Here is a 27,486-nt window from a genome sequence, read left to right as displayed (position 1 = left end):
AGAAACAGTTGGAGATTTACTCCTCTCAAGGGCACAATGCAATCCTTTTCCAAGGTATGGAACAGAAAGGTCCACCCCAACATTGGTGGGGTTGTAGGGAAAGGGGTTTCTCCAAAGGGAAAACTATCTTTCCTGTGGAAAAACAAAGGGACAAAAGTTACCAAAATACATTCTTTGCTTCTGTAATTATGCGCTATGTGCCATTAAACATACAGAATTGTACTTACGTGAGAGAGAGTAAATACGAGTTGTCAAATGTTTTCCAAAAGCACCCTTGGCAACCTTGTGAATCTAAAAGATTTGTCAACCTACAAGGATAGTTGTAAATGTACAAGTGTTGACTTGAAGATTTCAATTAATATAGTATAATCAACGTAGTCCACTTGCCCCCTTTCCCATCCCCCTCATTATATCTTTTTGTGTACTCACCCCTCCCTCAAAAAACGATGTCTTCTTTTCCTCCTCTCTACCTTTCTTGCATTGATAACATTTTCTTCATATTTTAAAACTATCTGTTGAAGTTGGGATATTTTTGCGGACCCAATCATCTTCCTTAAAACACCCTCCCCACCCCACCGCCTGTGGCCTCCCATTAGTTCGACACACATAGTAGTAAAATGCAGACCCAAGTCAGGGCTAGTTTGAGCTGCACTTCTTGTGGGATTGCATTTTTATTCCACCTTGGCAGGAAATATCTCAAAAGAAATCATTCACGCTGCATGGAAGTCCATTCATTAAATGACTGGGAAAACAGTGACATCAGGCACCTTTTTATGTTTCATGATGTCATCACGAGGGGGAAATTTTTTCCCATTCTGCCACCAACTGACTAATTATAACTTTAAGCTGAGAGGTGGCGCGGCCGTCCCAACCTCCATGCCACCGCTCCGCTGAAGGTCACTGCTGCCTGCCAGATTAACTGAAAACGCGGCTATTCCCAAAATAAAGTCCCCTCTTTTTCTCCTCTGGTCTCCACAAATGTTATAGCGCGGGGATGCCTCCGGGTCACCAGGCGCTCTACAAATCGCTAAAATAAATAAATAAGATTATGACCAATTTTGTGTCTGGCGGGCAGCGTGGCGGCGGTGGTGCTTTTGAATGAGGCACCGCAATGGGAACTCCACACGGGGTTCCTGCATGGCATCGACTCAAAAGTCCATCCTATACAGGAACCTGGGTGCATACACACAGGGGGGGGCACATGTTCTGCCCCTGCATGCATCCCCAGGCTGAGAGGGCACAGGGGGCCCTGTAGGGCCGTTTTGTTTCAGCACTGCCCACCTTTGCATGGAGAAAAGAACTCCATGAAACCGCTAGCTGTCCTAAAACTTGTAATGTTCATGGCGGTGCCGCAGGAGCAAATTCACTGAAGGGTAACTGTTCCTACAAGGAGATTTCAGGCAACTAAGGTGTGGAATATGTAGGAAGTGGAAAAAGTTGAAAATCACTCTTCTGTGGTGGACAAGTGTTAGGTTCGATAGGATAAACAAAGGGAAATTCCTCTAATTTGAAGAGATGCCCTCACACACCCGTTAAGGTGTCATGCTTCATCATAGGACGTTTTTGCTCCTCGTGGGGTTGGCGCTGCAGTCCCCTATGGGCCCCGCTAGAGAGCTCTTTAATGGAGATCTTTTAAGAAAAACGCCATAGTGGTGAGTGCGGGTATGTGGGGTCTGTGTGAAGGGGAATTAAAAATATCGTAGCGGTTCCTCCAATAGTATTTTATTTTTTGATCCGTTCGATATGGTTAAAAACAGGAAAGAACTGTCAGACCTACCACCAATGAGGAGGGTTAGTTCTACTTACGAAAAGAGAGTGATTGTAAAAAGGTCATGGGGGCATATTACATAGCCCGTGACTGCTGCGCCACCGTCAGGGAACAGCTGTTCTCTGGCAGAGCTGGCAGTTCAAGTCGTAATAGGGCGGTCGGACTGCCGATGCGGCGGTGGCTGGACCGCCACTGCAGCACCACCACGGGTCTGGCGGTCCTCGATTCACCAGACTCGTAATTAGGCCCTAAGTGACAACAGAAAGGGTCAGAAGTGGAAACTACAGAAAGTAAATACAGCTCTTATTGCCCAGTTTACTTTCTGTATTTGCCGCTGCCTACATGAGCCTGGAGAGCAGGGCTATGAAGAGTAGTGCAATTTTATATGCCAAACGTAAGATGCAGGTAGCAGCTGCTACCCCTTACATCTCTGACTGATGCCCGCGTACTCCTTCCATCTATAACTGCTCTTTGGTGTGCTCTTTGTTTGATCTTCCTGTTTCTTTTCTCTCTCCCTCTTTCATTCCCCCCCTTGCCAGTCAAGACCCTGCATCCTTGTCCCACTTCACCATCACAGACCTGATCCCAGATCTACAGCATATCCTGTTTTGGATGTCCAATGCCATCGAGCTGCTCTACTTCATCCAACAGCGGTCACCAGTCTTCCTTCAGAGCCTGGAAGAGGAGGTGGCGGATGTCAAAGGTACGTGCAAGAGTCAAATCCATGCTAAAGTAGGTTTGTCTTCCCTGTGCATTCCTCAGATCTCATCAAGGCATAGTTTACATTACCACCATGTACTCTTCAAGATGTTATATGAGGTGGAGTCCTCTAAAAAAGAGTAGAAGACCTTATTCCATGTACCATGAAGGAGATAGTTTCCTGCACCCTTGGATGCTCATTTTTCATTTTTTGAATCTTACCTACAAAACTCATTTTCTCCTTTGATGTCTCCTGTTCTCATACCAGGTTCCTGATAAGGTCATAGATCAAAGGGCAGGATGGAATACCTCATCAAGATCAAAGGGCATGAGGAAATAACTGTTCATTACATCATAATACAGAATGCTTTATAAGCATCATTTATTAGTTTGAAAGTTTTGCCAAAGCTTGACAGATGTATAGATTGTGTTACTATAGTCTTCCAAGGGTTCTTTGATTGTCTGATATTGGTGCAAACTGACTCCGCTCTTTTCTGAAAGCATCTGCCATTGTGGAGGCTGTGGTAATCTCCAGGCATTTTAAAGTCAATAATCTTGTGTGTGGATTTCTCAAGTTAGAGGCTCCCGAATTCCTCATAAGTCGTTTTTTAAAAGATCTAGGTCATATTGTTGACATCACGCTCTTCTTTCCATGTCTGTCTGTGCTGTCCTCTCTGTGCATACCCTAAACTTGGTCATCCAGTTGCGGTGTTTGGGGATTCTTAACTGTGATTACTTATTCTGCTCCAGAGTTGTTTCTGTGTCTGTGTCCTGGGTTGGCTGTATATCTTTGTTCAGTTTATTTTGCATGTTCTTCTGCTATTCATTGTTGTCATCAAAGGAAGAGACAGAAAAAATGTCAGTAGTTCATCATTGTATGTCAGACTCTTCACACTAAGACCCAGATATACAAAGTAGCCATGCAACGCAACACCAACTTTGCTGGGTTGCGTTGCATCAGACATAGAGAACCAGAAAGTTCCATATCTACTAAGCTATGGCAGTGTCCTACTCTTTCCCTAGCGCTGGAGCACGTTCAGGCTGCCTAGTGCCTCACACGCACCTTTGCAGCATAGTGCAAAGACGCCTGCATCATTTCGGGCACATAAGTCCTCTTACAGCAGTGGGATGCAGACAGGCAAAAGGAAACCATGTAAAATATATGTTGAAGATACCCTCATGTAGGGTGCGTCACAACCACTTCAGTGACACTACATTGATGGGTCTCTCAGCTAATGGTATTTCCTCAATGTGACCACTGTAGACATTATCACAACAGAGAAGGCCACTGCATCATTTAAGGTAAACACAAAAGTGTTACATTTAATTTAGATTCACCATAACATAATTAACGGGTCAGGGTTACTTTTATATTATCGTTAGAGGGTTGAGTTTAAATATTTATTATAACTTTATTCATCAACCTTTAATTTAAATTATTGAATGGGTAGATCAAAATAACTAACTTCAATTAAAAACTAGTAATATTTCAAATGATTAACAGTGAAGATTGGCTTGATGGTTAGGTTAAGATTAATTAGTAAGTTAATTAATCGATTTTAGGTTACTGTATGCATTCTAGAAGGATTATGACTGTTATTAGTTTTAGGATTATTATATTTTTTTAATACATTTATTCAAGTTTGTAAGTTTTGTTAAAGTTAGTAATCTGATTAGGTTAAACATAGTAATTTAATTAATTTACATTTAAATTCATTAAGGGTGAGGGATATCTGTAGTGTTAGTGTACGGTTAAGGTCAATTATTTAATTTAATTTAAATTATTTAAAGGTTATCATTAATATTAGGGTTAAGATAAGGATACTTACTATATTTTAATTTAAATAAGGGTTACAATGAGCATTAGGGTTAATTTAATTAATACATTAATTTAAATTATTTAAAGGTTTAGATTCGAATTAGGGTTATGTTACAGTAATTAAGTTTTTATTTAAATCAATTGTTTCAGTTGGCTTTTGAGTTATGTGCAGGTTGGTAATTACATTTAATTAAATGTATTGTGTTTAAAAGCTTCTTGTTTTAGTTAATTCAGTTAATTAGTGTATTTAAATGATTTAATGGTTAACGTTGGCATTTGGTTTTCGTTCTGATTAATAATTACATTTCATATCACTGAACAACCCCTGAGAGTCAATTTATCTCCTTCACTTGAAGAAAGGGAAGATTATCTCCCATATGTTGCTTGCATCAGAACAGTCTATCTGCCTGTGGTAGGACTTCCCACAACCTCTCTATTGGGGATGTATGGCTTCAGTAAGTGTGGTGAATTCTGTCGATGAAAGAGTAACCACATGAGCACAAGGCAGAGGGAAGAAATTCTTGAAAGTCTGGTGTCTCTTGTTGGAGTACCCAAGTAAAACATTTAAATAATAGCAGTGCCTTTTAAAACTGTTTGTCTTACACATTCTAGATTGCTCTAAAATTGGCAGATTTGATAAAGCAAAAGTGACGTTACAACCTTTTAGTGAAAGGGATCCAAGAGACTGAGGACACCCTGGGCATTGATGGAAAAGAGAATAAGAGGACTTTGAAAATGTCTTTGGAAAGAGGAAAGAGTAGGAGCTAATGGGTGTTGGATGGTTGAAAGAGACACAGAAGTAGCTACACATAATTCATGATATGGCATTTGCATCTGACTGTTACTTACTTATCTCAAAATAACAATAAATGTGTATTAAAGTTGAAATTCGCATTGTTAAAATAACATTTCTGGACCCTTGTTTTGGTATCTACTCTTTTAAAGCACACCTTTGGCAAAACAGGCTTTGTGATAAGGAACTAGGTTCCTGAACTGCTGCAAATATAAAGTAACTAGCCTTCTGAGGAACATATTCATTGATCAGCACAACTTGATATATAAAGCTTTAGCCTAGGTTTAGTCATTTTACAAATCTTCTCGCTCCTCCTACAACATCTTTAAGAACATAACTCATCTTTATCAATTGACAACCCTTTGCTGTCATTGTATGGGAAATCAACAGAAAACCTGTTAACATAAAGGCAAGAGATCCATTATCAAAATACCTCAGAACTAATAGTTACATACACTGGACACATACAATTACAAATCAACCACTGTTGCACACCTTACATTCTGTAAGAAAGGCTCAAGAGTACAATATAGATTAGGAACTCGCACAGCATACCTTGAGCAGACTACCACCAATCCATTCTGACTCGCCACTACCACACCATCACCCCTACTCCCTTTAAACACAAAAGCCTATATGTGTTGCACAGCTCAGCTCCTAAACTGAATGTCGTTGAGTGTAGACAGCTTCCGAATGTAAAGAAGCTTAATTACATAACATTACCAAAATCCAAGACTATCAGGCTCTGTTGCCATTTTGGGTGTATGAGTGCCCCTGGGGAACCTAGTCCTACACTTCTACAGAGGGTTGCCGTAGATAACTTGTATTAGCTACAGTGCTCTAAGGAATTGTTCTATCAGCATCTAACATGTTTCTGATCTCATATTTAGTAGCACCAGCCGACTGCTCTTAAAATGTTTATTCTTTTAAAAAGTTTGTTAGAATTTGATATTATAAAAAATCAAAAACAATTTTAGCTTTGCAAACAATAGAAATCGTTAAATTTCACCATTGTCAATTTGATTTCCAATCTCTCATATTCCTTAATAATTGTCTGTGAAATTCAGCATTGTCTTTACTCAAAGAGCTATGCAGTGTTAGTACAGAGATGTGCAATATGTAATTGCCGATGTGTGCATCTGACATCTTCAGAAATGACATGCAATGTGAATCCCCTGGGTATGCTGTGTTCATTAATCCCCAGTATTGTTTTGTTGTACATTTCTTGCATAATGTAAGGTGTGTAACATGTGGAGTTTTGGATTTATATGAGCTACCTAGTTGTAAGCATTTCTTCTGATGTGTTTTGAGTAAATTATTTCAAGTAAATAGAGGATGATCATCATGTGTGTATCCTTAAGTAGTGGTGGAAAGAGAAACTGCTACTCAGTCATCGTCAGGTTGGGGGTAGATTGATCATCAATGTCTACGAAAATGTGGGTGGCAGAATATGGCATGCTCCCATGTTTTTGAATGGGAACGTGATGTTCTCAACTCCTGATACTTTGACTGGGAGGCTATTCTGGCAAAGCTAAATTCTGCTGTCCTTTATGCACAAATGTGTGAATCAGACTATTGCAATCTAATAGATAATGTAGGCAATTGTAGTAGAGAATATCAAATCCCGAATTTTGACAGGCCTGAATATCATTACAACAATATCAAGGGACAAAATATCGAAAGGTAAGTGCACAGAGGGAGGTAAGGATTTACTATTCCTAAGTCCATGTCTACGTACCTTGAAGATATATCTATAGCCAAGTATATATGGAATTAGGTATATAAAATGTATAGAAACTGGCTTTTCAATAATATTTCTATTGATATTGTTGTAAATATATTCTGTCCCGTTGAGATTCGGGACTCAATATTCTGAGCCTGCACCACGTAGGCTATTGGATGTTATCCCTGCTAAAAAATGAGATAAGTCAACAAGGGTATTTCAACTCAATCACACAAGTGCAGTCACCACATCAATCGGCTGCATGAATGACAGTAATTGTCAATAGGTTTCACAGACTTCAGAAAATACACCAAATCATTCTTTTTGGACCCAGAATTTGAGCTGGTTGTCCAAACCTCGTAAACCAGAACAGATCAGAGTGAACATTGCAGTTGTTTTTCACTGAAGTTCAGGCACCTGGGCCCGGATGTAAAAAGCTATTTTGCAGTTGGAAAGGCTCTTATTACCAAAATTGGAGGCTTTGTGACCACAAAATTGGTTTGGGGTCAATACAAAACCCAAATTGCAATTCGGTAACAGGTTTTACCAAATGGCAAAATAGGTTTCCCAGCAGATCACCATCCATGTGGTGGCAGAGAATCGTAGTGGGTCGCAATTTGCAACCTACTTCATTAATATTCATGAGGTAGGTCGAGTTGCAACCCACTATGATTTGGTGTTTTGCAAACCGACCTTTTTAGTTCATAGGTCGGTTCACAAAATGCCAGTGCATTAAGTAAAAGTCAATACATAACTTGCAACCACTTTTACCAAATACATTCTTTGGAGAAAAGGTCCCTCATTTGTAAAAAAAATAAAATACAAATGAGGTTATGGACACGTCATCAGCTGTGAGACGGCAGGACATTTGGGCATCAAAGCAGTGTTTGGATTTCCAAACAATAAACGGATGTCACCTAACTTACTATTTTTAATAATATTAATCATAATTTGTTTATGGAGCTCCTAATACCATGGTTGAGTTCTTTGTAACCATTTTTAATAACAGTTGTTAATTATCAAGATGTGTACCCCTTATTGTCAGTATATTTCTAGGCACAATTGTTTAACTAAAAGATTGTCATATTATGTATTTATTTTTCCTTGCTCTCTCCTTCTCCCCAAGCTCTATAGAATGGACATTTTCTTTTAGACTTTGTTGTATGAAATCACCCTTTAAAAAAAGACATTTGAATACCAGGCATACATTTCAAGTCAGCTTAAGTATGACAAAATAGACATTTTTGCTTCTGTAAACAGTAGACATGGCCCCTTGTATGTCACAGCATTACAATTCTAAACAAATTCTTTCCTTCTACTTAAACATTTCTTACATGTGCTACCACTTTCCAAACAGAGACTGTAATTTCTCGACTTGCTCCAGTTTTCACCGGGATATTTGCCTACGCTTTTTCACCTCTCCCCCTGCTTTCCTTCTTGGTGAGGAAACTCGGGCATTTCTGTGACCCTCATTCTAGTAGCATCCTCCTGGGCTAGACAGTCCTGATACTCCACACTTCTAGGGATGTATGTCATCCCTCATGAGAGGCTCCACATCAGGCCAGACCGTCTCATAAAGAGGCAGAGTCAGATGATGCCTCCGGTTCCCAAGAAAGCTCAACCTTGCAATTTGGCACTTGAGGTCCTAGAATTCAGGAACCTGAGCCTTTTGCAGGAATGTCTGTCTATCTTAAAGGAAGCCTGATAGCCCACAGCACAGGCTTCTGCGGGGCAAAATGGAAAGTATTTGTTAACCACTACATTTCCAAGGGCCTGCAACCTCTAAAACTGTGTGCAGTGTACACCAAGAGGAGTAGTCTCACCACATGTCAGAGGCTTCTTAAAATAAAAACGACTTGCAAATCCCCGAACTCAACACTAGATGATAGGAGTACTCTGAGCATATGATTGTACAGCAGTACACGCTACAAAAAGATGCTTATAGCGTACATAGTATTGTCCTTTCTGAATGCCCCAAGAGTCCACATTTTTGTGGTCATTCATACGGTTTTCACTGCTGGTTCTTGACCCTCTTCTTTTTGAATGTTTATTTATCTTAGGACTCTCACCCCTACAAACATACTCTTATACTAGCCCTTTGTAAGTTATTCAATATTTGTGCAAATTACACATGTGTAATTTAGCTGTTTTGGTTTCCCACATGCTTATGTTATGTATCATTTGCTTTATTTCTTGCTTAATAGTGCCTCAGTCGGGTTGTATGATACTACATGGAAGTCGACATTAGCAACCAACAAAAATATCAAATACACTACCTTGTCATATATATGTGTGTACTTTCAGTTCCTAACTGCACATCCAAGTTCCTAAACTTATCTTGTAATTTAGTTGTTGGGTCAACATAGTGTATTTTATATCACTGACACGTGATATAGAGAGTTTGCACTCATCTGTTGATGGGGAAATCTAGCTTTTTGGTAAGTCATACGTACGCCTTGAAAGAGCCTTTTTGATTCAGCACCTAGAGCGGCACACTGTTTTTTTGTCATATTTGATCGATTTTGAAAAAAGGACTATTAAGAGTATACATAAATAGCACCTTGTCTGAGCCAAGGGTTATTCTGAGGGATCCATACTTGGAGAGGGGACACCGACACTTGGGGGTAGATGTATCAAGCTTTTTTCTTGTCGCAAACGCTGCGATTCGCAAAATAGCAGCGTTTGCGACAAGAAAAACGGGAAATGAGATCTATCATGCAAAAAGTTAGCAATATTAAGGAATGGCAAATTTTGCGATTCCTTAACATTGCGGAAGCATTTAAGAAATCGTAAATTGCGATTTCTTAAATGCTATGTATGAAACATTTCATTTTAGCAAATTTTGGCTAAGAAATCGCAAATTACCACCAACTTGTAGTTGGTGGTAATTTGCGAATTCTTTTACAAATGCAATTTATGCAATTTGTAAAGGTGCCATGTGACGCTCATACATTGCCCCATATGCGCACACATGTCGTTTTCAGGGGTGCAGCAGGGTGTCCTTGAGACACCCCTGCACCCTTGAAATTATTCTCAATTTGCGATTAGCAAATTGCGAATTGCAAATTGAGAATAATTTCACATTCATTCCTATGGGCCTCCTGGCCCATAGAAATGAATGGGAAATTATTCCTTATTTGCGATTAGCAATCTGTTAATCGCAAATAAGGAATTTTAAGAAATCGCAAAAAAATTGCGATTTTCTACATACATGCCATTTTGCAATTCCCAAATAGCGATTCCTTAAAAATCGCTATTTGGAAATCGCAAAAGGGTATGTTGATACATCTAGCCCTTGGAGGCCAGAATTATATCCATTCCATTTCACCACTTCTTCCCTGCCTCCCTCTGTGTCCAGAGCTATCTGGGCCGCCAAAGAGATACGAGAGGGAGAGTGAGAGGCAGAGGAGACATTCTTTCCCACTGCATTTCATTAGGAGAGGGAGGGATTTCTCAGAAGCTAAAAATACGTAAACCCGTCATAAAGTTAAGGACTCTGGCAGCAGGGGGATTAATGTCAAAGCCAGATGTTTATTATTCACAAGCTCGTCTCTATCAGATAAGGTGGCTTAAAGGGATACTGTGCTGAGAACCGGTATCTCCCATCGTCTGTGTACCTGGAAAGGCTCTGTGTGATAATCTAGTGGTACCCTGGCCCGCATTGATATCCTTACGCTTGTTCCTGGACGTCCTATTGTTTGTATATGTAAGTGGGTGCTTAAAGACGCTGCAATGAACGTGAAATAAAATGCTCAAGATATTCAATGATTATTTCCAACATCGGCAGCCACTCAAAGCTTTTCTTCATCTTTGATATATTGGACGCGATAAGTGTTGGCGATCTCCCTTTGCAGGGATAAGTGGGCTTAGGCCACCAGGAATCCATTGCGAATTGCTGCTAATGTAAAAAAGTACATTTGTTCATGAACTTACGTTTTCAATTGAATTTATCTCTGTGATCACAGCCCATATGTTCTTCAACACACTGGCTCCAATTAACTAAGCCTTGGTTTGCAAACCACTTTTTGTGCACTGCAGCTAGTTTGTAACCATGGGTTTATTTTGCTCTGCAACAGATCTACTAATTTGTTGCAACGGGAAATTCATTTTTCTGAAGGATGCTCAAAAACCTTATTGGATAACTGACTTAATAGCGGAAACAAAAATATTGTACGGACAGAATAGAGTGTAAAAAATATCGAGGACCAAAATATCGAGAAGGGTAAGTGCAATGAGGTAAGTATAGGTTTACTAATCTTATCTCCACATCTGCGTACATTGAATATATATATATATATATATATATATATATATATATATATATATATCCAGCTCCTTTGGGGATTGTCCAACGCAATGAGCGGCACACAAGAGCAAACCAGCTTTTCCCAACAGCTTCTGAAAAAGTCAGAAAGGTGCATGCTGGGTGTGTTGGTTGGCAGAAATGGTGATTGTTATTCCTACGGCGACGTGCGAAAATAAATTATGCAAACCTATTGAGGAAAACGATGAAGCCAAACGAGGGAACTAACACACCCAGCATGCACCTTTCTGACTTTTTCAACTATCCATGAGGAAGTGAGTAAACGAAACGCGTCGGATGTTGTGAGTCAGGTGTTGGAAATTAACTCTGTGCGTGCATACACTAAACTTGTTAAAAAGATTCAGGGTAATAACCAGGTTGTAGTGAAAAGTGCGGACAAGGGGGGAAATACAGTATTATGGGCCAAAACTGATTATATATCAGAGGCAGCCCGACAACTGAGCGACCCCCTTTGTTATACCAAAACTACTAAGTTTGTGATGTTAAAAAGCCATGAGAAAACCAGAAAAGACATCAATCTCTGGCATAGAGGGGGCTTACTGACCAAGGATGAAATCAAGTTCCTGAATGTACTACATCCCATCACCCCACTTTTCTATCTTTTACCCAAGATCCACAAATGCACCATTCCTGTCCCAGATCGTCCTATTATTTCTGCCCAAGGCAGCATGAATGAAAATATTTCTAAATATGTGGATTTCTTTCTTCAGCCCCATATGATTTCTCTCCCTTCTTTTCTTAAAGATACTACGGATTTTTCGGTTAAGATTAGTCAAATCACTTGGTGTCCTGATTTTTGTTTCCTGGTGATGGATATTGAGGCACTTTACACCAGCATCAACCATCTACAGGGTCTTGAAGCAGTTGAATATTTCTTGGATACACGAGAGGCAGCTATGAGAGATCATAACCTCATGTTACTTGACATGATACGTATATGCCTTTTTAATAACTACTTCCAATTTGACAAGGATTTTTACCATCAGGAACGCGGGGTGGCCATGGGTTCATGCTTCTCCCCCAGCTATTCATGTCTCCATGTTGGCTGGTGGGAGAGGCATGTTCTAGGTGTCACCCACGCACATTGGCTTCCTCATCTTGTTCATTATTGGAGTTTTATCGACGATATTTTTATCGTCTGGAAGGGCTCTCAAGAACAAGCTGCTCTATTCGTTAATGACATCAATAAAAATAACAGAAACCTTAGATTTACTGCTAATATTACATCTAACTCTGCAGAATTTTTGGATGTCCAGGTTTACATCGATCATGACACCATACAGACAAGACTTCACAGGAAAAGCACTGCGGGCAATTCTATCCTGCATGCCCGAAGTGCCCATCCTCCACACACTATAAATAGCATACCTTTGGGAGAATTCATCCGTATCAAACGCATTTGTAGTAGTCCTGATATCTTGAATCAATGTTTAATGGAATCTAGGGCAAGATTCCTCAGACATGGCTATAATAAAGTCATTCTGGATCAGGCTCTTACAAAAGCACTTGCTCGTCCTCGTGAGGAACTCTTAACTTCTAAAAGCAAAATGATCCCAGATTCCACGAGCCAGGGCTCAACTCGTTTTATCACCACCTACTGCTCTCAAACTTCAAAGATCAGCAAGATCATCAGATCGGAGTGGCCTATTGTGCTAACGGATGTTATTCTTGCTCCATTCCTGCCTAGGTTACCGGCCATCACTTTTAGGAGGGCTCCTTCTATGAAAGATTCTTTAGATAGAACCCAACCTGAACTTCCACCTAAAACTAATTGGCTCAATAAACCAGGCTTCTATAGGTGCACTTCATGTCGCGCTTGCTCCTTTGCCGTGAATGGCACACACTATATATCGGCCTTCAATGAGAGAGCCATTCCAATAAAAGAACACCTTACATGTCGCAGTGATTTTGTAGTTTACCAGCTTACCTGCACATGTTCACTCTCTTACATTGGAAGCACAAAGTTGCCAGCACACCAACGCATATTGCAACACATCCGAGCCATAGTAAATTCTGATATGAATTATCCAGTGGCTCGCCACTTCAAAGCTGTTCACGATAAGAAATTGAAAGATTTCAAATATACCTTATTGTGTTCTGTAGCTAATCCAGGCAGAGGTGGGGATCGTGAGAAATTGTTGCGCCAAAAGGAAGCATATTTCATACTTTTGCTTGATACTAGATCTCCCAATGGGTTAAATGCTTTTGATGAATTACATCTTTTTTTGTAGTATGTGTTTCCTGTCTTAACCTTGGTTAGTTATGTATCTTCCGCTTTGCTGCATATTCTGATATTCCTTTTCGATTTCTGATTTTGACTTATTCACATATGTGTGACGAGCACTTGATTTATGATCTGTGCCTTACTGATTTTGCTTTCAGGTTCTCGAATGAGCTTTCTATCGCCTAAAAATATTCCATGTATCTAACATCTGAATATGAGGTTGTTTTATAGCACTTGTACTTTAGCATTCAAGCACTTTGAGACATGGGTACATACCACATAAAAAGAGAATTTTTTTTTCTATTTAGGGATTAGTATTTGTTCGTTTAACCATATTTTTTGCACTTGCATTTGATACATTTTTTCCACGATGTATTCTCATTTCATGAAATTATGTGAGAATATTCATGGAATATATTTGTTGTGGTTTTACTGCATAAATCATAGGATGTTGACGTTATGACAAACCAGTTTATTGTAATAGATTTTATTTGCATGGATTCGTTTGTAGACTCATCATCTGGTCTTATCCCTATGTGATATTCTAGCACTATGCTTTAACTGTGTCTCTATGTTCGTATATTTTTTGCATTGAAGCTCTCATTGCTGAACTATTGCTTGTTTGCTTTGTTGTAACCCTTGCGTCCTGTTTCTTTAGGCGCTTGGGCTTTTAATTTCCATTTATTGCACCGCCTGCTCCTGACGCGTCATGTGATCAAGCTCCGTTTGCGGAGCAAAATGCGTCAGGGAGGGCACTTACTCTTGCACTTTTGCTAAAATAAACATGCACTGCTGGCACTTGGATTAGTGTGATGGCTTTTTTGGTGTTTTAAAACTCGAAAACATCGATTATTGGAGAGGAGGTCTGCGCCTGCTGAAACCGCTACCAGAGGCGGTTGGGATTCTTCGTTTTATATATATATATATATATATATATATATATATATATATATCCAGCTCCTTTGGGGATTGTCCAACGCAATGAGCGGCACACAAGAGCAAACCAGCTTTTCCCCACAGCTTCTGAAAAAGTCAGAAAGGTGCATGCTGGGTGTGTTGGTTGGCAGAAATGGTGATTGTTATTCCTACGGCGACGTGCGAAAATAAATTATGCAAACCTATTGAGGAAAACGATGAAGCCAAACGAGGGAACTAACACACCCAGCATGAACCTTTCTGACTTTTTCAACTATCCATGAGGAAGTGAGTAAACGAAACGCGTCGGATGTTGTGAGTCAGGTGTTGGAAATTAACTCTGTGCGTGCATATCCATACCAATAAAAAGCTGTTTGGAAAAGCTGGTTTGCTCTCGTGTGCCGCTCATTGCGTTGGACATGGTACATATATGTGGAGTTATATATATATATAGTCAAACTTCGCTTACCTATAGAAACTTACCTTCACAATATTTTTGTCCTTGATATTCTTGACACAATAATTTGTCCACATGATGTTTTGTCTCTGACATTTGTCTTAAAACTCATCATGTTGAGGTAGGATTTACTTTGTAAATCTTACTGAAGAGGCTGATAATACACTGCTGGAGGCCTGAAGGATATAGGTCCTCCATCATTTCAGTGGAATGTGCAAAATGACAACATTTCAGTCCCCGTCCCTTAAAGGGACAGAGGCTACAGTCTGAAAACAATAGTTGCCATGATACGAATGAAATTGGGAGCATATAGAGCCTGGGCCATTGTGTCCTCTGCCCAGTGCCCACGTCCCAGATTCATAAAATGGAAGCTGCCCCTCACGCTCTTTCACTTTGCGAATAGATTCGCCCACCACCCGTTTCCAGTTTCAGAAGCCATTTATTGGTCAATCATTGCTTCATTCCATTGTGAATTACTATTGCTCCGAAGGGGATACCCATTTCACACATCCTTTTCCTAATGATTTGTTGAGTCGCAATGTATACATTGTAAGCTACAAGGTCATTTGGGACCTTCTGGCAGAACCTCTTTGTACCCCACCAGCATCCCTGCAAGGAAGGGGGGTTTGTGAACAAAACCTGACACCTGAGGCTTCCGTGTCAGCTCACCTGCTCGCCTCCTATCCTGTAACACTAAGGACCCAATTACAACTCAGAAATCAATCCCTTTTAGGATGCAGACTCCCATCTCAAGTCAGGTACAATGGCGCCTCAGGTTATCTGCTCTTCCCGATTTCAAGCAGGTAAAACCTGGTTATAATCGAGAAGGTAAATACAGCAAAATATCAATTTGTGCACCTTAGAACAAGGGAAAAACTGCCACTCCAAATGAGGTGCAAATTGTGCAACTGCTAATTACCGCATTTTGCACAGTTGATAATTAGCGTGCCTAATTTGCGCTGTATATGCACTAAAGTTGCACTTGTTATGAAATTCACCTGAACATTCTCACTCAATGCACACATAGTAAAGCCTGCTTAGGTGCCATCACACTATATAATTCATCAGGTTCAGCCCCGGCACACTGCCAGTGTCACCCCCAGGCCACCTTCGCATGAGCTGACTGCTCAACATGAGACCTGGGGCAGTATTACACAGAGTGCCCTGGGGAAACAAAGGGCACGTGCGCCCGATTTGTACACCGCCAGGGCACTTTGGTATTACAGAAGGGACCGCAGACACTTGTACAGTTTCTTCTATAGTACTGATAGCACTGGTGCACATGTACTGTCAGTGCTATCTCAAGAAGGCATTTCCTCATTTGCATGGGGACATGGCCCCGTGCAAACTATGGAATTTCTTTGCCTCTGTCAGTGTGACCCCTGATGGCAGCCCTCTGGAAGGGGGAAAGGGAGCATTTTACCTGTTTGCGCACCACGCACCTATTTAACACTACATAGTGGCACAGACAGGAAAAGTGTGCCCTATCTGTAATTGGGGCGCTGGTCTCATTGCCCTCTCATATATATTTATTGGGATAGATTCCCTGCAATAGGGAGAATCTTGTATGAGGGCTATAATTTGTTGGCCCACAATAGAATAAATAAAGCTAGTTCTTTAATCTGATTGCATGTCTTCATCTGTCAGAAGGGATCGCGTTTAGTAGCTTTTTGCTCGGGCGCTGTAGACCCGAGGGAGGAAGTGGATGCCCCTAAACACTAATTTATCAAAGGATTAGGGGGCATATTATCAAGGACCGGTGTTAAAATTATCGCCGTTATATCGACAGGAAACTGCAGATAAAACTGCGATAATGGGCTTGATAATACGCTCTTGTTAATTCCCATAGAAGCCCATGTTAACATTAGAACATGGGATTCTATGGGAATTAACAAGAGCATATTATCAAGCCCATTATCGCCGTTTTATCGGCAGTTTCCTGCCGAAAAAACAGCAATAATTTTAACACCGGTCCTTGATAATATGCCCCTAGGTGAGGAAACCATCCCACCTACATCCTGATATAGGCAAGATGTCATGAAAAGGCTGTTTATCTCGCCTGGTTTTATGAAGATGCAGTTCTAATGCCTGTTCATTCTCTTTAAGAACATAGGGGCCGATTCACAGAACTAATTTAAGACTATATCATAAACTTACAACTGTTGGTATTCACAGGAGGCATTTCGTAGTCTTATGTTAGGATTTTCTTAAATTAGAATTTTGTATTAAGTTAGGATTTTGTCTTAAATTAGGATTTTATCTTAAATTAAACTTAAGACAAACTTAAGTTAAACTTAAGTTTAAGTTAAGATAAAATCGTAATTTAAGACAAAATCGTAATTTAAGACAAAATCCTAATTTATGACAAAACCCTAATTTAAGACTATTAAATGCCTTCTGTGAACACCAAAAGTAGTAAGTTTATGGTTTTGTCTTAAGTTAGTTCTGTGAATCGGCTCCATACATGTCTGCTGGGGGATGAAGGCTGTTTCTTGTGGTCCTGCAAGAGGTCCTGGGAGCCTTTCCACAGATGCACGGTGTTCAGATAGCACAAGTCAGAGTGCATGTACACAGCGCTAGGAAGCCCTGCTGGTGGTGCATTACTGCGGCATGACACTACAGCAGGCCCGTCTCTCTCTGGTGTATTTTGGAATGTGACACCGGAAACCACACTCTTTGTGGAAATCCAGCTTTTATCAGGGACAGCGGGCTCTGTGTTTCGTTTCATGTGCTGATGGCTTGGTACCAAGATCCCACCAGCAAAGGGGAGCCTTTTTGTTTTCTTTTTAAGCTCGCACAGGCTCCCTAGCCAGGTCATTTATTTGTGTTGGTCGACACCACGTGAAGACCCAGCAGTCAGCAACAACTCTGTGCCAAAGGAATCAGTGTGCACGCTGGATACTTGGGTTTATTCAGAGGGCGGTTGTCACAACAGTGTGTGTAATAATGTATTATTTGGAAACCAGATCCCACTATCTTTCCACATTTCCTATAAATTTCTGATCTGATCCATCAAAACCTGTAAACATTGCCTTCCCAGGAAGTCAGGTCCCCCCGCCTTGGCAGTGAGGCTAATCTATGTACTCACTGTTGCAGCACTAGTCTTCTACAGGGGGGTATTACATACAGTGCGGACAAGGAGACGACTTGTAGTAAACGTCGAGCAGTGGTTTTTATCGAAGTATTGCAGTGACTTTTAAAAACTCAAGTACTGGACCACCCATAGTACACCTAAGTGACTCAAAGTAACGCAAGGCAGCACAATACGCTGCCTTGAGTTACTTTTTTTTCTTTTTTTAACAAATGCAATGCCAATGACCATTTTTGTTGTTTTGTAAACACCACAAAGGATTTTGGGCTGGGTCTGCGTCAAAAAAGTAACTCAAACCCAATGCAAAATCTTTACAAATCTGACCCCAAGTAATTTCCCTTTTTCGTGTAATGCAGTAAATTGAGAAACACTTCCAAGCAATGTCTACTGCACCATCCTATTACGCAGTCAATACTGGACAGTGGGCACCCTATTATCAGACTAATAGGAATCCTTCTGCTCCTGTAGTATTGACAGAAATGTGCAGTTATTGGAAAAGCCACTTCGGTCCATGCACATTTCTTGCCTGGTGACTCCAATAAAATATCTGATGGTAATATAGTGGAAGGAATTGATAAAACATGTCATGCAGAGCATACAGCATACCGTGTATCCTCTTTCTTTGTACGGCCATTCTAAATACTGCAGCAGTGCTGTACGGTAATGTTATACCCTCATCTTGATGGTATCCATGGGCTTCCGTGGGGAGGGATTTTTCACATGCCCTTCAATAACCAAACCCCTTGATGACGTTAAAATTATGCCCGCCTCCCCCTTGAAAAAAAATTCTGTAGACGCCCATGATGTTATCCCAGCATTCTGGAGGATGCGCTGAACACTCTTACATTGGAGCACACCTCAGTGGAACAATGGACTGCTGAAATGTTCCTACACAGGCAGAAATGAAACCACCATTTGATCAAATCTCTTTTTCGATGAAACATTTTTATTGTAACAGATAATCTGAATGTGACTGATAATTTCTATTTGCTGCTCTCTTATTATTGCAGAACACTTTATAACACAAAGGACAGGACAGGAAGGTCTTGTAGAATTTTTGTTATTCACTGTAACATACTGGCATGTTCAGGAACTCCATTATCATAATCAAAATGGCTCAAGACATTAAAATTAGGTGTATCACTATCAGAAATTAATTTGTATTTAAAATTAGTACCTATTTTGTTTAAATGATGTATCAGTGTTTTTAAAAAAAAAAACAATTAAGGCTACAGTTATAATGCAACTGTTTAGTTAGATGGATTTCTTCCACAAGGACAAACTGTGTATTTTTGAGGCTTTATACAGGTTTTTTTTTAACCATATTGGACAGGTTTTTATAGTTCGTTAAGAAGGTCTAACACAACAACAGGGACAAAATATAAAACGAGTAAGGGCAAATGTAGGAATTCTGCATAATGTGTTGCTCCCCTGCCGCACAATTTCAGTTTTCTTGCTTATATGCAAGTTAAATATATCTTATATATATTAAGAATATTCCAATTCGACCATGTTTAAAGGGGGAGCACAGGCACTTACCACTGGTTAGAAGTGTTAAAGTGACCATGAAGAAAAGGCAGAATTATTTTGTGATTTTTATACATGATAATACTTTCTGGGCCAAGATTTCACCTCGTTAATATCAGTTTAACAATCAAATACATAAATAAGCAACTGAAAGAGGACCAGTAAAGCTTCTTGCAGGGCCTTCTCCTGGGCATTAACACATTGCCACATTTTTAGTAACTTTTGATCCATTTGAGCTAGAAATAATTTTTGGGTAAAAATCTGCAGATTATGCAGTAGATGATGGATTATGTGGCAAATGCGTCAGATTTTATAATTATGTTAAAAAAGCAGTGGCCGCAGAATTACATAATTCCAGTGATCCTTCATATTCGTCCCTAGAATATGGTACAAAATGTACCCAGAGCTTGCAAACCAGCATCAGCTAACACATCCTTTTCAGTAGCCCAAAATAGCATCTCAGTGGGCAATTTAGAACTACATAGAGCGATAGGGCCCAGGGAGTGCAAAGGCAAAGTCACGTGTTCAGAAGGCCTGGGAGGAGTTCGCAGAGTTCTGCGAACGCCGCCACGCTACGTTGAGGGCCGCAAGTGGTGGAGTGCATTCTGTTGCGCAGTTCGCGCTGATTTTTAATGCTGGATGTTTATCTTGTGCTGCAAAATCAGTGCGAACGGCACCTCAAGCAGCGCAAGAGGGCGCTGCTTCTTTCTACTGCTCGAGTAGATGTTCTCCTCAAGCGTCAGCTTCCTCAGCGCGAATGAAAGGTTTCTCAACGTGAGCAGTAGCGACTATCCGCAACCGCCCGCGTTGAGAAATCTCACCGGGAGGTGATCTGGAGTAAGATTTTCCTCACCTGCCAACTTAACCGTGGCGAGCGCGAGTGAGTAAAAAACTGCTCTGCAGAGTTTTTGGAACTCTACGCGGAGTGGGATAAGCCAGGTCTATTATTCAAACAACATTGTTCTCTAGAACGAACTCCTCTGATAGTGAGGGGATCAAGTACACCAATCAACATACACAGCTCTTGCTCAAAACTGTGAAACACGCTCATCATGTCTGTCAGATTAAAGGTTCACAGATGCTATCCTCATGCCTTCTTGGCATCTGTTGAACTACACGGCACATGGCCCTTATTCGATCTCATTTGCATCATCCATATATAGACCACCTAAATTGGGCGGACAACACTCATATTAATGCAATACCTTTTAGGAAGTTTCAAGTAGTCCGTATTTAATTTGTGTTTTCTTGTTTTTGGAGTGACTTAAAGAGACAAGTCAATAGTACTCCAGCACATGTTTGGAAAAACGTCAGCCAGCAATGAACCATTCACACAGGCAGGAACCATCTGAGGACGTTCCAGTGCCAGATTGTCATAATATTCAAGTAGGATACATTTGCGTAAATCATTAAAAGTCAATTGTTTTCATATTTAATGATTTATTGAAATTAAGGCATAGATCCGGCTCTGTGTAGAACATCTGTGACCCAGAACATCTATGCACCTCTTGTTCTTTTAAAGAGAGTTAAACTCGATCTGTACATGAGGTGTGCATTATTGTTCTGGTAGCCCACTGCAGGATAATCTTGTGTGTTTAATTCGCATCACAGAACCAGGGGGCCGATTCACAGAACTAACTTAAGACAAAATCCTAAACTTACTACTTTTGGTATTCACAGAAGTTAGGATTTTGTCTTAAGTTTGTCTTAAGTTTGTCTTAAGACAGACTTAAGACAGACTTAAGACAAAATCCTAACTTAAGTCTGTCTTAAGTTTGTTTTAAGACAAACTTAAGACAAAATCCTAACTTCTGTGAATACCAAAAGTAGTAAGTTTAGGATTTTGTCTTACGTTAGTTCTGTGAATCGGGCCCTCCGATTCCTGCATTGCAAAGCTGCTCCAACGGAGCAAATAGTCCTCCTTGAGTCGCGACATCCAAACCCATTCATCAGAGCCATTCACGCTGTGACGTAGCAGCCCTGGATGCCAGCTGCTCCTGCGTTTAAAAGTACAGCATTGCATACAAAACTAGAACCAGAAGGAATGTCAAGCAGATGCGAGCAGAATGCTTGTCACTCGTGACATAAATATTTATGGGGTTTTATAATTCTGTTTATGCATTACGCTTGGGCTTTGACTTTTGTTTTTTCTATTTGTCATACCGAATGCTGTTCCATAAGAATATTTCCTAAAACATTACAGAGAGTCCAGTGATCCATCTTTGCTGAATGTTGCATATCCAGTTTAGGGAACGCACTATAGTCAGGCACAGCCTCATTTTACTAATTGTCAGCCAAGTGTGTGCTGGTGAACTTTGGGGCCTATTTACAACTAAGTGACGTTGCGGTGGCGATAGGGGCTTGTAAATATGCCCCTTTGTTCTGTATCTCAGAATTGTCTGAAATAAAAGATTCTTGACAGATTTTCTTGTACAAGTATCATATTGATGCCGCACAATAACCGAATATCATAACTTTGAATATGTTCTCATTAAAGTTTGTTTGGTCAAGATATTATGGTAACTAAAACCTTGTAGATTGTATGATAATCACAAACTAATGCTGTTATATTTGCTGGGTCTCTGCTACAGGGAGCTTGCGCTGACTGAAGGAAGACCTATTGTTTCCAATAAATATATTTAAAGTGGGCTTTAGGACAACGCTTAATATGACTGGATGTCCTTGTTGTCTGTCTTCTTTGTCTACTTTTGAATCAATGGCGTTCCTCCCTACTCTCGCGTTTATCCTGCCACGGAGTAGTTCGAACTCAGTGTTCTGATTGGATGAGTTGTATCCTTCCGCTGCTGACTTGAGTTGAGTCTTGTTTTCTTTTGTATTGAGCACTCAATATGACTGTGTGGGCTTCCTTGCTCTTTGGCATCATTGAAAAGGAAATCGAAAGGATGGGTTGGATGGAAGCAGTGACGGGGATGTGAAAGGGTCATGTCTGATTTGGAGTACACATTCCAGAACAAAATACTTTCACAACAATGCATTTCCAGAACATTTTCCTTTCTAGAATATGAGCTTGGTGAAAGGAAAGAAGGAATAGTGGTGATCTTTTAATGAGGGTGAGATCAGAGGGTCTGCTAAAATGATAGGATAAACGTATTAGACGAGTTATGGAGGGCTAGGTGATGAACAGAGGCTCTGCAGTTCGCTCAAGAATGAATATTTATTTATTCACATTTAATTGTGTGGAAGAACTTGAAGGTATGTTTGAAAGCGTAGTGATGGTAATCGAAGACAAAGGGTGCTAGGTCTGAAGTTTGAACGAGATTTGTTCGATGAAGTCTGGTGCCTTCGGTAAGTTGTCTACTTTGCGTCCTATAGTACTGTTGTCTGATCCTCGCTTGTCTAATTCACCAACATTGGGTGATGTTGTGCTTAATACAAGTACTAACTACGATGCAGGAGATACTCCCACTTTTGTTGGTAACAAACTGGCTGAATTGGGACAACTGGAAATGTGGTAATTTCTTGCCCCTTAAAAACACCCAATGACAGGTAACCCCCATCAGGAAACGTCTGTGCAAAATTGCCGGAATGTGGTAAAACTACTGCAGACTGATACATTTCAATAATAATGCTGCATTCCCTAGAATCTATCTCATAATGGAGAATGAATACCACACTTGGAAATTACAGCACCGTGCGGTATTGACATTTCAGTGTGTGGTCTTACCACATCAAGAGTAAAGTGACTCTCATTATGAGGACCTACATCTGTGTTTGACTTAAAGCCATTAACTGACTCATAGAAATGCTTCGGAGCAGAAGGAAAACAAGCATTATTGCACCCAATTTCTTTTTCCTAAAGTTATCATCCAATTCAGCCTAGAAGCTCCAAGATGTCTTTTGTTTGTAGTTTAGGCACCGTAAGTCTTTTCATTCAGTCACTCAATTGCTTCTGTTGCATTTTAATGAAAAGTATTAAAGCCTATTGATGTTTAGTGAATTTTCAGTGAGGGATTTACTTTAGGGCGCCATTTGGAAATAACACTGTAATGTCGAATTTAAGCTAGTGTTTTCTGCTTTCAGTGCAGTTCCATAGATGGGGCTATTCAGGGCATGCAGTTCCAATGAGGGTCTTTAATTAAGCTTATTTTTAGTCTTTACGTTCTCATGGACTTAATGGGCCTCCGTAGTTTGACATGATTCCATTGAGCGGAGCCAGAGAATTGAGGCCGAGCTGGTCATCTACAAGTGTAGGCTTTTAGTTACTGAACTCCTCGACATGCCTCTCTTCTTTGGATTTACTTACTTTATTTGAAGCCTACATTGTAACTATCTTAGCTAATGGAAGACTAGCCTCACCCTTCTCCATCGCCAACAAGAAGGTGCACAAAGAGCTAATGAATGAATGAAGTCACTTGTAAAACGCAGCTGTGACCTCACCCAGGTGTAACCTGGTGCTACTACGGTGATGTATCTCATTCTCGTCCTCTGATCCCGATATTACAATATATGACGCCCATCCCCTGGACTTGCACTAGCTCCTTGTGAACTTATCAAACAAAATCTGAGCAAGGCTCCACCTGGGACTATTACCTTCCCTGAAAAACTTTTATTCTGCATAATTCTATTTTTAAGCAAAGCAGAGAAGACGGCTTTCTCCAGTGGCTTTGGTGGTGAATTGTCCCTGCAAGAACTGAAACACAATACTCCAAAAGATACACTTTACAATACAAGGCCGGATTCACAAAGGTAAAGTTAGACAGAGAGTATAACTTTACTACTTTTCGGTATTCACAAGGGCAAGTTACTGCAAGTAACTTTACTACTAGTAAACGTACTATTAGTAAAGTTACTACTAGTGAAATTACTGGTAGTAAAGTTACTAGTACTAACTTACCTTTTCGATTTCCTGAAAGTAGTAAAGTTAGAGTTTTGGTCTAAATTAGAATTTTGGTCTACCTTTACCTTTGTGAATCTGGTCCACAGTGTTTCAGAAGTGTCAATGCAAAAGCCGTAGGTTTCCACGCTGTTCTGAAGAGAAACTTATGAGATAGTTTAACACATTCAGTACACTGCACTATCTCTTCAGAGGAATAACTTGTGTATGTGATTACAAGAAATTGTTCTCTGCTCTCCCAGGGCTTCTTCTAAGCTGATCATCTCTCAAGCCGCCCAACCCTGGAACCAGCCCCCCTGTCTTCTGCCCTGGAGCTCATATGGATGATTCAGACCTGAGCCTAACCCTGCAGCGAGAGGCGGTAACGTAGCCAGTGTCTCATGGGGCCTAGTGCAAGTAAGGGAATGGGCACCCTAGCTGGTGCTTGAACTATGAAATACAGCAATAGAATTCAATGAGCCCTTCAGGCCTCTGGGCCCGGTGCCACTGCACCTGCTGCATCATTAAACGCTACACCTCTGGTGAAAACCTTGCTCCTCTTCTCAGGTAAGTGAGTAGGGTCGTGGGCGGGTGCGTGTTTTCCTAAATATCTTTTAGCAGCTATCTACAGTAAAATGGCTACCGCTATAAAAACAATGTACCAAGACTTCTCTGCCTCCCTCCTTTAGGTCATGTTGGGCCAGCCCTTTCCTCGAGCCAGCCTGCCAAGAACATATGGAAAGAAAGTCTCCACCCAACTCCCAAAATAGAATTTCTTACTATTTTATTTTCTCTGTTTGAGGGTCTTTCTTAAACTGACCCCAGATTGTAGAGTGGCTGTGATGAGGCCCCCTGTGAGGGCAATGATGTCTTTTAAACAGATAAATACCAATAAGTGTTTGGTTTGAAATATTGAAAATTGGTGCAAGTAGTGTGGAACTTGTCACTTCCCCTCAATTCGGTAAGAAGACGTAGGTGTGAAAAGCGACGGTGAAATTTACAGATGGAAAAAAGCATGCATGAAACATTCTCTGGGGTACAGAAATTACTCACACCCAAAAATGCAAACACGAGTTGCTAGGGCAACAGTGAATTATTCCTGGTTTTGGAAAGGTTGACGTTTTTGGACTGGGCTCTTTCCCTCCCCTAAAGTAAAAAGCCTACATTTCTGTGATTCTGAGGGTGACTAATTTAAATGCATGACGAATCCATGCAGTGCTCTACTTTAGAAGGCATGAAGGATGAAGGCGCATAGTTTGCTGTCAAACTGTTTTTCATTCTTTTCGCAATGTTCCTGTAGTCTAATAACGCCAAAACCTATAGCCGGGCACACGTATTGTGCACACCTAATCTAGATATCATTTGGATGAATTTGTGTAGTTTAATAAGGCGAGGAATTGGGTACAAAATGCCTTTTTATCGTCTAGTAAAACCACAACTGCATGTTATTCCCAATTATTTTGGAACGGTGGGTAAAAGCCAACTGAAGATACAACTACACAATGTGTTGGCAGTATGTCCTGCAGGCAGTCACTACCACTGCAAACTTTGCCAGACTCTAAATGAACCTGCAAGTGCACTTTTTGGGACCAACTACTTACATTTTGTACTGTTGTGAAAACCAGAAAAATCCTATTCTGCACAAGGTCTGTTGCTGCAGTGACAGGAAAGAGATGCACCCCCTTGTAGGGGGATGTCTGAGGTTCATGGGCACTCTTTCCTTCCTTTCAGAAGGTGCCGTCGGGGGGCGCCCTAACAGTGCACCACCTCTTTAAGACACAAAGTCAGTGCACTTCCTGATGGTCTCTTTGCATCTGTGCCTGCATCTGTAATACAGAGTGATCACAAAGTTTTTCCTTTAATTGCATGCTGCCACACTTCAATGATAATGAGGGAACATCTCAGCGGTACTGTATGTGTGCCGGCACTGCCTGTATTACGTCTGAGGCCCCTTTTGTAATACTACAGTGTTCTGGGGCACAGAAAATGGGCACGTAGGTGGTCGCTGTGCCCCCGGGGCACTGTATGTAATAGTGTCACAGCTCAATTCATAGCAACTGATTTTGCAGATTTTTTTCTGAATTAACTTAACAAGAAATGTAGGAAGACATTTATAGGAATGTTGAATGTGAGAAATGAGATTAAGCTGCCATCTTTAGGACTGGGGAAATAGGGTTGAATCTCGGATTCGGCTCAACATCCTGTGATTCTGGGCAAATTACTTAATCTCCCCGTGCCTATAAACAAAAAATGAAAAAACAAATTGTGTAATGTAATAGGTGCTCATGTAGCGCGCTCCAATATATTTGGGTCAAGTTCGCGCTATATAAAACTGCAAATAAATAAATGTGTGGACCACCAGAGGGAGTGAATGTGTGTTTATGATGGGCAGTAGAAGTTGTTTCAAATATATTATTGTGTTTTTTAGGCCTGGCCATTAGCCAAGACCTTTTCACTTTAATAAAATTATATGAGTAATATACTTGTAGGTATTTTTCCGCACACACCCTTCTGCCATTGAATTGTGTCATTCACATTTTTCTTTCACCAGCTACAGCATGCAGCATGGGGCAGTGGGTGGCGATCTAAGCAGGAACTCTTATGACAAAAGTAAAAATGTAGCATTGTGGCTACCGGTAACGGCTAAACAGAAGCAAATATAATGCTGCGTACCTTCCCTTCCATCCTGCCTTATTTGGACAATGGTCTTACCCCTTCTGTTAATATGGCTCAAACAGTCACTAATCGCCCCACTTTTCCTTGGACATCTTTAACCCTCTGATTTGGACTCTCGTCTTGAAGCCTCTTGTAGAGTTGAAGGGACCTGAAGATCTAAAAGAAGGAGTTCTTATTACTTTAATAAAATAATCTTATTTCAAACATTTTATCCGATGAAACTTCAGACCAACCACAATGTTACTGGTGCTGGCAGAAGTGATGGGAGAAGTGATGGTGAGGCTCATTTCCTATTTTTTTTACAATTATAAATATTCCGGTCACTCCCAGTGCAGTCTTGACCTAGGCTTGAATGTGGCACCAAAGCCGATTTGCTCGTTTTTATATGTTGCTCCAGACTAGGAAGGCAAAAAAATGAGTATTTTTTTAGTTCTTGGCTCTTTCTACATGTTTGACTCCATGGTCAACATGTTTGCGTTCAGAGGTTGCCGTTATGACAAAGACCATGGCTTCCTTTCTGCCCATTCAGCATCCGAGTGTTAAACCAGGCCCATTTTTGTCTTAACCTCTACCGCGCTATCGGGTTTTCCCGCTGTGCGCTGAAATTTGAAAATCGCACGTAACGTGACAAAGCCA

At 40.6% G+C, this 27,486-nt stretch overlaps 1 protein-coding gene across 1 annotated transcript in view; it reads left to right on the top strand.

The window, feature by feature from the left end:
- RADIL (Rap associating with DIL domain) overlaps positions 1-27,486 on the top strand; it is a 444,288-nt gene that overhangs the window by 339,160 nt on the left and 77,642 nt on the right. The window contains exon 6 of the mRNA XM_078665013.1: positions 2,308-2,471. Coding sequence (XP_078521139.1) covers positions 2,308-2,471 — 164 coding nt within the window. The remainder of the gene's footprint in view (positions 1-2,307; positions 2,472-27,486) is intronic.

The sequence above is a fragment of the Lissotriton helveticus genome, chromosome 10 (assembly GCF_964261635.1).
Source record: "Lissotriton helveticus chromosome 10, aLisHel1.1, whole genome shotgun sequence".
Taxonomy (NCBI): Eukaryota; Metazoa; Chordata; class Amphibia; order Caudata; family Salamandridae; genus Lissotriton; species Lissotriton helveticus.
The sequence above is the reverse complement of the archived record's forward strand: the minus strand, read 5'-3'. Positions and strand labels throughout refer to the sequence as shown.